Source organism: Mustela nigripes, chromosome 5 (assembly GCF_022355385.1).
Source record: "Mustela nigripes isolate SB6536 chromosome 5, MUSNIG.SB6536, whole genome shotgun sequence".
Taxonomy (NCBI): Eukaryota; Metazoa; Chordata; class Mammalia; order Carnivora; family Mustelidae; genus Mustela; species Mustela nigripes.
In genome coordinates, this window is record NC_081561.1 from 127,285,070 (window position 1) to 127,298,605 (window position 13,536).

General features: G+C 37.9%; 1 protein-coding gene across 10 annotated transcripts in view; it reads left to right on the plus strand.

The window, feature by feature from the left end:
- CEP57L1 (centrosomal protein 57 like 1) overlaps positions 1–13,536 on the plus strand; it is a 73,507-nt gene that overhangs the window by 35,080 nt on the left and 24,891 nt on the right. For 4 of the 10 annotated variants that reach the window (XM_059401169.1, XM_059401172.1, XM_059401168.1 and 1 more), the window contains one exon: positions 12,503–12,585. The exons of the other annotated variants lie outside the window; for them this stretch is intronic. In XM_059401169.1, the coding sequence (XP_059257152.1) occupies positions 12,583–12,585 (3 nt within the window). In that variant the 5' untranslated portion in view covers positions 12,503–12,582. The remainder of the gene's footprint in view (positions 1–12,502; positions 12,586–13,536) is intronic. 10 annotated transcript variants of the gene reach the window in all.

Here is a 13,536-nt window from a genome sequence, read left to right on the forward strand (position 1 = left end):
AAAAAATGGATAAATTCCTATAAACATGTAAGCTACCAAAACTGAAACATTAAGAAATAGAAACTTGAACAGACCAATAACCAGCAAAGAAATTGAATCAGTAGTAAAAATACCTCCCAACAAAAGTCTAGGGCCAGATGCCTTCATAGGTGAATTCTACCAAGCATTTAAAGAAGAATTAATACCTCTTCTCAAACTATTCCAAAACAGAAGTGGAAAGAAAACTTCCAGACTCATTCTGCAAAGCCAGCATTATTCTGAAATCACAACCAGATAAAGACTCCACTAAAAAAGAGAACTACAGGCCAATATCCCTGATGAACATGGGTGCAAAAATTCTCAATAAAATACTAGCAATTCGAATCCAGCAGTATGTTAAATGTATCACTCACCATGATCAAGTGGGATTTATCCCTGGACTGCAGGGGTGGCCGAATATTTGCAGATCAATCAGCATGATACACCACATTAAAGAACAAAGGATAAGAACCATATGATCTTCCCAATAGATACAGAAAAAGCATTTGACAAAGTACAACATCCATTCATGATAAAAACCCTCAACAGAGTAGGTTTAGAGAAAACAGACCCCAACATAATAAAAGTCATATATGAAAAACCTATAGCTAATATCATACTCAATCAGGAAAACTAGAGAGCTTTTCCGTTATGGTTAGGAGCAAGACAGGAATGTCCACTTTCACCACTGTTATTTATCATAGTACTGGAAGTCCTAGCCTCAGCAGTCAGACAACATGAAGAAATAAAAGGCATTCAGATCAGCAATGAGGAATTCAAACTTTCACTATTTGCAGATGACATAATATGCTATATAAAAAATCCAAAGGCTCCACCAAAAAATTGCTAGAACTGATACACAAGTTCGGTAAAGTCAGGATACTAAATCAGTGTACAGAAATCTGTTGCATTTTTATATATTAATAATGAAGCAGCAGAAAGAGAAATCAAGGAATCAGTCTCATTTACAATTGCACCAAAAACCATAAGATGCCTAGGAATAAACCTAACCAAAGAGAGAAAATATTCGTACTCTGAAAACTATAAAACACTGATGAAAGAAATTGAAGAAGACACAAAGAGGTGGAAAGACATTCCATGGCTGTGGATTGGAAGAACAAATATTGTTAAAATGTCTCTATTACCCAAAGAATCTGCACATTTAATGCAATCTCTTAACAAAATACAAACAGCATTTTTCACAGAGCTAGAACAAACAATCCTACAATGTGTGTGGAACCACAAAAGACTCCGAAGAGCCAAAGCAATCTTGAAAAAGAAAAGCAAAGCTGGAGGTATCATGATTCTGGATCCAAGTTGTATTACAAAGCTACAGATATCAAAACAGTATGGTACTGGCACAAAAATAGACACATAGATCAATGGAACAGAATAAAAAACCCAGAAATGAACCCACAACTATAAGGTCAGTTACTATTCAACAAAGCAGGCAAGAATATGCAATGGAAAAAAGACAAGTCTCTTCAACAAATGGTGTTGGGAAGACTGGACCACTTTCTTACACTAAACCCAAAAATAAATTTAGAATGGATTAAAGACCTAAATGTGAGACAGGAAACCATTAAAATCCTAGAGGAGAACACAGGCAGTAACTTCTTTGACATCGGCTGTAACAACTTCTTTCTAGATATGTATCCTGAGGCTGGAGAGACAAAAGTAAAAATAAACTATTGGGACCTCATTTTCCCTAAATGTGTCTGTGGGGCACCACAATGGATAGGTAACAGTAGCTCTCTAATAAACAAAGGCATTAAATCTCAGCCACTGCTTTCCTTGTACACACACACACACACTGAAAATTGCTAATCTTTATACTGTCCTTGGTGATCTGATTGATAACCAAATTTATGTCTCTAGATCTATCTAGCCTATCCCGCCTGCCTTAACACGGACCGATATTTCATTCTGATTGCTGAATAGCTTTGTCTCCAATACCTCAAACTTGTCATATCTAAAATAGAATTCATTGTTTTCCAATAGACTTGTATCTCCTTTTATATTATTTCTCATTTCCATGAATGCCATTGCCATCTCTTCGCTTGCCCAAGTGAAAATTTTGGGAGCACTTTTTTATTCTTGCCTCTCCCCCATTTTCCCATTTCACATATCGAGTCGGTTCCTAAGTCCTTTTGATTATATCTTCTCAGTATCTTTTATGGTCCTCCCATCTACTCCAGTCTTAATTCAAACCTAAATTTTTCTTTGTCTTAATTGCTTCAGCAACCTCTTTGTCCCTCTGTTAATAATTTCTCCCCCACCAGTCCATCTATCTCATAGCCACCTGAATAATCTTGTCAGAACGTAAACATGATCATGTTATTTTCCTTTATATCCTTCATTAGCTCCCCATTGCCTGATCCTATGGAAGACAGACTCTCAATGTGATGTGCAAAGTCCTTTATGGTTTGGCCCTTACATTCCTTTTTAGCCATCTCTTACTGCTAGCATTTATTCACTGTGCTCCAGTCAAATTCATTAGGGTCTGTCATGTCCCTCAATGATTTTACATCCTATCTGACTAAATATTTCCAAATTTCATGTCCTGTTAAGCCTCTTGTTTGCTTGTTTTGGTCTCTGTCTTTCGTATCTTCCCTCAATGTCTGGCAAGGCTTGATTAAACAACTTAAATCTTAGAGTCAGGTACTGAAAAACTGATTGGAAACTCCAAATCCATACAATCCCTTTATTTTATCATCTTTAGTATCTTTGTTAACTTGGACTAGTCCTATTCCCTTCATCAGGATATTCCCATCTCCACTTGGATATAATCTAGACTACCAGTGTTCTGAGAACTGGAATGTTCCTGCCTTGAGTCAGGTGCCACCCTCATCTATGCTGGGAGTCCCTCAATTCAGACAGAGACACTCTGTCGTTCCCTTTTAGAAAAAATAAAACAAAAGTTCTAGTCTTATTCCCAGATGGGGATAAAGTAGTCTTCTGGCTTCATAGAGAGACAAAGAGAGTTTGGGCATACAATTTACTAACGTAAACTTTCATAACTGTTTTCTAGTGTTTGGCTCTATCTTAACTCTTACCTTACAGAGGTGCAGCTCTGTCCCAAGCCATTTGGAGGTTTTGCGGAGTAAACTTAAAAGTCACTTTTCTTCCTTGGGTTAGGAGACTGCCTTTTTTGCATTAGCTCATTCTATTACTATTTGCACATCTGCTTTCGATTTTTCCAGAGTTTTGTTGTTGTCCTTGCAGGTTGATACCTTTTTTTAAAAAAGTGTTTTAGTATTATTTTAGTGTGTTTCCAAGAGGGAGCAAATTAGTGTGTATGTCCACTCTGGCATATTTACCTAAACTCCTTTCAAAGCTGTAATTCTAAATTAGTTCTGGCTTTTCTTATTTCTCCATCAATCAGGAAGAGTTAGATAATATCTTTTGTATTCCCATGGCACTCTGTGTACGCTTTGGTTATGGAACTGATCCCATTCAGTCATATCTTATTTTTAACCTGTTTTCTCCCCTACCACATATTGTTAGGCAACCAATTTACAGAATTTTTTCATCTGGGAAAACCTAATCTTTATAACTCCCCATTTACCCTTCCACCATTCTGCTTTTTGTTAATATGAACTGGACTACTCCTGGTACCACTTATAAGGGAATCATACATTATTTTGTCTTTTTGGTTGTGTATTTCACTTAGCATGATGTCCTTAGTGTTTATGTTTCAGTATGTTTCAAAATTTCTTTTTTCTTAAGGCTGAATTATATTCCATTATATGTATATACATTTTGTTTATCTATTGATGGATATTTGGGTGGCTTCCACCTTTTGTCTATTGTGAATGATGCCATTATAAGCATGGATGTACAGATATTTTCTCAATTCTGCTTTCTTCAGGATATCCTGAGAAATGTCATTGTCTTTTAAGACTTTTTTGACATTTCTTGGGGCACCTGAGTGGTTCAGTGGGTTAAAGCCTCTGCCTTCAGCTCAAGTCATGATCTCAGGGTCCTGGGATCAAGCCCCACATTGGGCTTACTGCTCAGCCGGGAGCCTGCTTCTTCCTCTCTCTCTGCCTGCCTCTCTGCCTACTTGTGATCTCTCTGTCAAATAAATAAATAAAATCTTAAAAAAAAAAAAAAAACTGGTTGGTCTAAAGCGTTTAGCATCTCTTAAATATGTCTGAAGTTGTTACATTTTCAAGCCGCATGGCAGATTAGATGTTCAGAGAAACCTCCTCTGGTAAAGAACATAGAAATGCTGTATAGAATGTTAAAACAATTTTTGAAAAGCATGACTGAGTTGGAAGCGAAGGCTGTATGTAATGAGAAAACCCAGTTCCACAGAGATAAATGAGCCCTAGAGCCCATTTTATCCCTGAGGACACCTTCTGTGATCCTTGATGGCCCAGAACCTGGGCATTAAGGAGGTATTTCTGCTTGCATGGGGCGAGGGACAAATTCTGATGAGCATGCTCGTAAGTTTGGACACTGCAGTGTAAAAAGCTGGGATCCCCAAAGGAAAAAACCTATTAATGACAGGAAAATAACCTGCTCTTCAGAATGACACTGTTTGTTTCATCTTTGGCTTTGGATGAAGTGGACAAAAGAATCTTTCCTAATCACATGTGGGATTGGACTTGGAATTCATACTGCACCAAAAAACAAAACAAAACCTCAATATAAAAGCTATTGAATGGCGTGTTGAGTTTGGGGTGCCCTATGGACCTAGCAGAAACAAATAGAAATCTTCTCTGAAGAAAATTGCTTTAAATACTGGTTTTGAAGTATTTTCCTAGTTAAAGGTCCAAGTATACACATTCATTAGAAACTATTCTTGGGATCAATACATGTAGAAGGGAGAAGAAGGAAGCACTGTTAGGCAGAGAAGTCCAGCTTCGGCGAAGACCCAACTAAGATTTCACTACTACTATAGGGAGCTCTGGAGATGGGTGATCCTTCGTTGTTGACTTGACTTGGGACAAGAGGGTCAGGCATTTTTACCCTCATTGGATGTGGACTGCCCCTGGAAGGAGCCTTGACCTTAGATGAGACAGTATTCTCTAGACAAAGCAATCCCCGAAGAGGGCCAGCAGCCCAAGAGCCACTTTCTGGCAGCTTTCCCAGGAACTGGGAAGAGTTTACATTCCTGAAAGGGAATCCAGGCAGTGCATCATAATGTCCACCACAATGAGCAAAGAAAACTTGTAGGTGAATATAACAAACACTGACTTTATAAATCAAAGCAATATTGTCTAATTTGTGTAGCTAAAATAAAAATAAAAATTTCAGAACCATAGTATTATATGAGTCTGGAGGGGGGTGATGGGAATTAATGCCTTAAAGGATCTGTGTTCTGTAATTGAATACTATACAGAAGTGAAAATGAATACCATACAGTTTCATGTTCCAACATAAATACCAAGATATTTTGAATGAAAAAAGTACGGTTCCACTTAATAGAAAGTTTAAAAACCATCAAAACCAAACAATATATTGGTAAGGATGCATACAAATATGACTAAACTTAACAGGCATTAAAATGAGCAACACAAAAGTCAATGCAAGAAATGGGGAAGACACAGAGAGGGTTTCAACAGCACTATCACACTATTTCTTTTTTTTTTTTTTTTTTTAAGATTTTATTTATTTATTTGACAGAGAGAGATCACAAGTAGGCAGAGAGGCAGGCAGAGAAAGAGAGGGAGAAGCAGGCTCTCTGCTAAGCAGAGAGCCTGATGCGGGACTCGATCCCAGGACCCTGAGATCATGACCTGAGCCAAAGGCAGCAGCTTAACCCACTGAGCCACCCAGGCACCCTATCACACTATTTCTTAATCTAGGTATGGATATACAAAAGTTTGTTTTGTTATAATTCCTCTAACTATACGTGTATGTATTATGTATATGGTAAATTATTTTTTTTAACTCTATTAAGTTATTAAGAAGAAGGGGATCTGCTGGTCTGGTGACCAGAACATACTAGAGTTGTCTCCTAAATTAGAATTCAGCTGTGCTAATCTGGATCTAGTCCATTCTACTGAGATTTAATCAGAAATAAGTTATCAGTTATATGATTGAGTCATCTCTATTTGATTTATCAATTTTGCCCTCAGTTAGGGGATGGGATTACTCTTTTACAGGCTTTTCAGATACAGGGATGAAATTTGAAGTTTGAAAATGATCCTAAATTCTGCAGCAAGTTTTTGTTAGATGAATTCAATATGTAATATAATAGTTGCCACAGTCAATATTCAATGCAACCTCTCTATCAATAAGTATAGAAGCCCTACTTTTTTCCTCACAAAATCTGTGTAATCTATAAGAACCAGAGACAGCAACTTTGAATTCAGCATGAGGATAGTGAGTTCTGTCTCTCTGGAGACCTATAGCAGAGCTTAGATGACTTGTTAAAGATAGTGTGAGAATAAGTTTGTGAAATTTCATTTAGAAAATAGATGGCCTCTAAGAAGCTCTTAGGCTTTACCAAGATTACATGATTCTATGTATGATTCAGTGTTTCTTAAACGTCCCATTTTTTTCCAGAAGGCGTTTTCCTGATGACACTCCATTAGGGTAGTTTCTGTTTAGATAAATATAAACAGAGTCCTTAAGAGAGAATATTTTTCTCGAACTCCATGGATTTTGGAGTGCAGGAAACTTGAGCTATGTGATTAGTAATTAGTTAGTGTCTCTGGACTTTGGCTTCTACATCTATAAAACAGGAAGATTGCAGCTGATCTAAATTTTAAATGGATATATGAAATTTCCCTGTCAATTCTAGAACTCCCAAATATTTATGACTTATACAGATTTATGGTACCATGGACTTCTCAAACATTTTGGATATAGTCCCCATTGTTTCAAACTAAATAACTTGAAATACATCCTTTGTCACCCTCTTAATACTTTTTGGAGGAAAGTGTTAGATAATTTGTTTTTTAAGATTTTATTTATTTATTTGACAGATAGAGCTCATAAGTAGGCAGAGAGGCAGGCAGAGAGAGAGCGAGAGGAAGAAGCGGACTCCCTGCCAAGCAGAGAGCCCAATGCAGGGCTCCATCCCAGGACCCTGGAATCATGACCTGAGCTGAAGGCAGAGGCTTTAACCCACTGAGCCACCCAGGTGCCCCTAGATAATGTTTTTTAAAAACCAGACTCTAGGGGTGCCTGGGTGGCTCAGTTAAGTGTCTGCCTTCAGCTGAGGTCATTTCAGGATCCTGGAATCGAGGCCTGTATCAGGTTCCCTGGTCAGTGAGGAGTCTGCTTCTGCCACTCCCTATCCCCATGCTCTCTCTTTCTCTCTCAAATAAATAAATAAAATAAAAAAAAAAAAATTCTATATTTCACTGTATTCTAAAGTTGCCTGAATTTGATTGTACCTTAACCTTCAGATTAGTTATTTATATGTCCCTGTATTTATGTCCCTTTAATTCAAATGTGTCATATTTTTCTAATTTTACAGTGCTGTGGTGTTTTCAATGACACTTAAATTCTTTTTTTTTTAATTATGTCATGTTAGTCACCATACAGTACATCATTAGTTTTTGATGTAGTGTTCCATGATTTGTTGTTTGCTTTTAATACCAAGTGCTCCATGCAGTAAGTGCCCTCCTTAATACCGATTACTGGGTTACCCATCCCCCATCCCTGTCCCCTCTAAAACCCTCAGTTTGTTTCTCAGAGTCCGTAGTCTCTCATGGTTCATCTTCCCCTCCGATTTCCCCCCTTCTTTTTTCCCTTCCTTCTCCTAATTTCCTCCATGCTATTCCTTGTGTTCCACAAATAAGTGAAAAAATATAATTGACTTTCTCTGCTTGACTTACTTCACTTAGCATAATCTCCAGTCCCATCCATGTTGATGTAAAAGTTCAGTGTTCATCATTTCTGATGGTTAAGTAGTATTCTGTTGTGTATATGGACCACATCTTCTTTATCCATTTGTCTGTTGAAGGGCATCTCTTCTCTTTCCACTGGCTATTGTGGACATTGCTGGATGAACACTGGGGTGCAGTGGCCTTTCTTTTCACTAAATCTGTGTCTTTGGGGGTAAATACCCAGTAGTGCATTTGCTGGGTTATAGGGTAGCTCTATTTTTAACTTTTTGAGGAAACTCCCCACTATTTTCCAAAGTTGCTATACCAACTTGCATTCCCACCAACAGTATAAGAGGGCTCCCCTTTCTCCACAACCTCTCCAACATTTGTTGTTTCTTGCCTTGTCAAGTTTTGCCATTCTAACTGGTGTGAGGTGGTATCTCATTGTAGTTTTGATTTGTATTTCCATGATGGCAAATGATGATGAACGTTTTTTCATGTGTCTGTTAGCCATTTGTGTGTGTTCTTTTGAGAAGTGTCTGTTCATGCCTTCTGCCCATTTTTTGACTTGATTATTTGTTTTTGGGGTTTGAATTTGAGAAGTTCTTTATAGATCTTGGATATCAACCCTGTTTGTAGTGTCATTTGCAAATATCTTCTCCCATTCTGTGTGTTGTGTCTTTGTTTTGTTGACTGTTTCCTTTGTTGTGCAGAAGCTTTTTATCTTGATGAAGTCCTAGAAGTTCCTATTTGTTTTTGTCTCCCTTGTCTTTGGAGATGAATGACACTTTATTTCCACAGCATTATTCTTTCATTTTTAATATAAACTATTGAGGAAATAAATAGTTTATAATATTTTAGGAAAAAATGCTAGTATTTGTGTCAGAAACTAATACAAATACATATAAATTAAATGAATATGAGTCAAAAGCATGATTTTAGTTTTATTCTCCCATTTGATTTTGCTGGGGCATTTTTAATCATTTTAAATTATTGCATACAGGGTAGCACATTAACAATTTCCTATTCAATTTATTAAGCTTAAGAAATTACTAAAGGTAAGTTATAGGGGTAAAATAAATCAAGGTAGGGTTATGTAATTGTTTCACATCAAGTAGGAAACTCTAAATTGCAAATAACTTTATCATGTCCTCTAAATAGCATAAACCTTAGGCATCTATTGGTATGTCCTTGTCACTATTCCTGTGTTTCATTCACTGTGAAACAAAGGTGTAAGTTGCAGTCAGTATATTAGTTTGCTAGGGCTTCCAAAACAAATACCACAGACTGGGTGGCTTAAGCAACAGAAAATTTATTTCTCACAGTTCTGGATGCTACAAGTCCAAGCTCAAGATGTCAGTAGATTTGGTTTTTTCTAAGGACTCTCTCCTTGGCTTGCAGATGGTTGTCTTACCACTGTGTCTTCACTTGATCTTTTCTGGATCCCTGGCATATCCCTGGTACCTAATTTGTATGTCCAAATTTCCTCTTTTTCCAAGGACACCAGTTAGATTGGTTTAGAGCCCATCCTAAGAGTCTTGTTTAAACTTAATAACCTTTTTAACGCCCTATCTCTAAACATAGTCAGTCTAAAATACTGGAAGTTAGAGTGTCAACATACGAATTTGGGGGGAATAATGAATTCAGTCGTGAAATTGTATGTAATGTACTTTCCTGCCACAGAAGTTTTCAAGAATGAAAAGTTTTGATTCTGTGCAAATGAATGATGAGTACAGTTGTTTGCACTGTGACTTCTGGCAAGTTAGCTCACAGTATGGTTGACAGGACACAGTTTATGAGTCTTGGGTCATTTTAAGCCAGATAATTGCAAAAGGACATCCTAATTTGAATAAAATTTCTGTCTTTTGCTGGTTTCTCTTCTTCTACTTGTTCTTTTAGTATGAAACCTTTGGAACTGTCTCCAGTTCTTATATTATACCATCAGTGGTCTCTTCCTTTTCAAAATCAGTTGCCTTTTTTTTTTTTAATCTAAACTACTTCCTCCTTGTTACAGCCTTCTTTCTCTATTTCTTTTCTTGTTTTGATTTTTTTTTAAGATTTTATTTATTCGAGAGAGAGCATGAGAGGGGTGAGGGTCAGAGAGAGAAGCAGACTCCCCTCTGAGCAGGAAGGGAAGCCTGATGAGAGACTTGATCCCAGGACTTGAGGATCATGACCTGGGCTGAAGGCAGTTGCTTAACCAACTGAGCTACCAGGTGCCCCTCTTCTCTTTATTTCTGACATCGCACTTTTATGGTTCTTTTCTGTCACAGGTTTCTCTTTCTCGTTTTCCTTCCTCACCTGAAATCTTTTCTATTTATACTCTTCCTTTTAGGTGACTTCTATTCTCTGTGGTTTTCTATACTATCCATATGCTGACAATGCCATTCTTTGTATTTCTATACTAGTTCTGTCCTCCAAGCTTTAGACTCTTCTAACAAACTACCTATTTCATAATTTAACTCGGATGTCTCACACTTAGACTGGTGTTTGACACATGTCAGTACTATGTGAGTAGTCATGGTCTTTGTTTTTTGTTTCGGTTTTTTTAAATTTATTTATTTGACAGAGATCACAAGTAGGCAGAGGCAGGCAGAGAGAGAGGAGGAAGCAGACTCCCCACTGAGCAGAGAGCCCGATGCAGGGCTCGATCCCAGGACACTGGGTTCATGACCTGAGCAGAGGCTTTAACCCACTGAGCCATCCAGGCGCCCCAGTCCTTGTTTTTTTTAATGAAAGACACTATCATCTACCCAGTTATTTAAGCTGGAAAACTTGGTTTCTTCCTTTTCTTCTCCTCTTAATCTTCAAGATGCATCTTGCTTCTGTACACTCTCTTCATCTCCATTGTCACCACCCTAATCCAAATGCAGCATCATCTCACACCTGACTAACTGCAAATGTCCCCAAACTATGGGCTATTATATATAGTGCTTAAGAACCCACGCTCTGGAATTGAACTGGCTAGTTTTAATTCCTGTTTCCACCACTTGCAAGTTGTAATACCTTGAGTAACCTCCCTGCCTCTATTTCTTCATTTACAAAATGAGAATAATAATAATAGTAATAATAATAATAATAATAATAATAACAGAGCAGTGTGGGAAACAGAGAGTACCCTATTCCTAGAACCTATTGTAGTATCTCTGTCTCCTAATGCTGTCTCCCTAACAGTCCTATGGGATTATGCAGAGATGATGGCACAGTCAGCCACTAGCCAGAGAGACACTGGTTTTTCAAAAGGACTATTTTGGAACAATTGTTTCCCTCAAGAACAAGTAAAAATGGTTTTCAGTACAATATTTGTGACAGAGGTTTTTGGGGGTGGGGGGGTATTTCTTTTTGTAGTGGCTCCTTAGCTGCATCCCACAAAGATGTCTTAATTTTATGTATTGTATAGAGAAATGGATTATATCCCTGTTTGTTTACAAGCTGTGAGTAATGGTTCTAGTTATAACTTGAATTTCCCTAAGCTTTACTAGGCTGTTGATGCAAATGAGCCCCACATTTCATAGACTTTTGCCCCCACTTGCAAATCCTCTGAAGTGCTCCACAGGATTTTCTGAGGTCTTTTCAATGACCTATAGCTAGGCTCCACACCAGATTGGTCAGAATCCTTGGAGGTTGGGGCTTAGCACCTCTCTACTCTGAGAAATTTTTTCTCTAGAAATTTCTGTCATACATGTTCGTGAATATGTATGTCCCTTCCAGCTGCTCCCTTTCTTGCTGAATGGTACTAACAATGCACCAGAGCCCTCAAAACATCAAAACTGTTGTTAGTGATCTCTAGCAATTTTCCTCTTTATTGGAATATACCGTTCTACACAAGGCAGGACAGCTAATGTCCCAACCTTTTATAGAGATATTGGTGAAATATTTCTCAGTTTTTTACGTATAGTCCTCCCCCTTCCCCACACCCACGTTTGAGTCCACGAGACCGGGTTAGAGGTGAATTAGAAAGACCATGTCTGTGCTTTACTCAAAATTACTCCTCCCTTCCTCCATCAAGTAAGGCTTTGACTTTGGATCAAGCTCTCTGTACTTCTTTCATCTTCCTTCAGAGTGAGTTTTTCTCCTAGAATGCCACAGTTCTATATGGGTATAAACTTCTGCTGGGTGTATGCACTTGTTTGTAACTTAGACTAGATTGTAAGGGTTATGCTAGAACCTTTATTACCGTGACAGCCACTGAGCATCATGGTGTGTCTTCTCTCATTTCTATACTGTTTTCCTTTCTTTTTCTTCACCTACCGGTGGGTTGTTACTCTGGTTATCCTCGCTTTAAGATGTGTTTACACATTTAAATAAATTTTAGTTCTAATTTTTAACTTACTGGCATCTTCTAAGTAGTCATTTACATTAAAAACTTCAAATTTGAATTTGTTTTTTAACTGGTACAAAATTTAGTTTCTGAAATAAATACTTTACCTCTTTGGTAAAGAGGAAGAAGAGTCCTCCCCAAGGACCTCAGGGTACAGTGACTTATGGCAAAACTTCATTCTTTTTATTAGAGAAACTCACCAAGAGCCAAAAACTGAGATATCTTGAGTAATTCCAAGGTTCTTGGGATAGCTTCAGCCACACACCCTCTCTCTGAAGATGTACAGTCATGTTCAGAACTTCTGTACTTTGGGATCCTACCTCTATTTCATTGTGAGCCAGCTGTGACTAACTTTGCTTTCTTATTTTTTGAGGGAACGGCAACTTAGATAGATGCAGTCTCCCATGGGGAGCACACAGTATCTGAGCAGCAACAACCCAGAGGGATGGAGACATGGTTAGTAAATGGCAGCTGATACTAATAACAACAGCCAAAAAGTATTGCTTCTCAAGAGCAAAAAGCATCAAATATTCTAGCAAAGCCTCCTAGGCTATTTAACTTTTATTTATTTTATTAAAAATTTATTTACTTATTTTATAGGCAGAGAGTATGTGTGAGCTTGGGAAGGGACAGAAGGGGAAGGAGGGGGCAGGAATCTCAAGCAGACTTCCTGCTGCGCATGGAGCCCAGCTCAGGGCTCTGTCTCACGACCCCGAGATCCTGACCTGAGCCAAACTCAGGAGTCATTTGCTTAACTAAGCCACCCAGGTGCCCCTTTTCTAAAGTACTTAAATTACGGAAAGGACAGTAAGTGATTTGGGGGAAATTAGATAGGATATTGCCTGCTAAAATGGTTAAAAGAGCTCTCCTAAAAAATAAAACATTAAAATTAAATAAAACCAGAATGACAAAGCTATTTTAGATTCTTCAGATTGAGAACCATTCTAAACTATGATTAGAATGCCGGTGCATTGGGGCACCTGGGTGGCTCAGTTGGTTAAGTATCCAACTCTTGATCTCGGCTCAGTTCTTAATCTTACCACCTGAGTTTGAGTCCCACACTGGGTTCCATGCAGAGTCTAGAGCCTACTTAAAAAAAAAAAAAAAAAAAAAAAACTGGCACATTAAGTGGAGTCGTGTCATACTCAGTGATTAGATTCAGAGATTGTCCAAATTACCCTTGAAAATCCCTTAGGAAGCCAGTACATTGGAATTCAATAATCTGTCTTTAAGAATTGGATTATATGGGTGGCTTGTGTTTCAAAGCTATGTTGCCTTTTAGAATATGTACCTTCCCTGAGAACCCTAGAGTCACACTGTATGTAGAGAGGTGCTTGGATGACAAGAGGTATATGAACTTATGATCAACTGAGTAACCAGCAGATTCACCCCACCCATATAATTAAT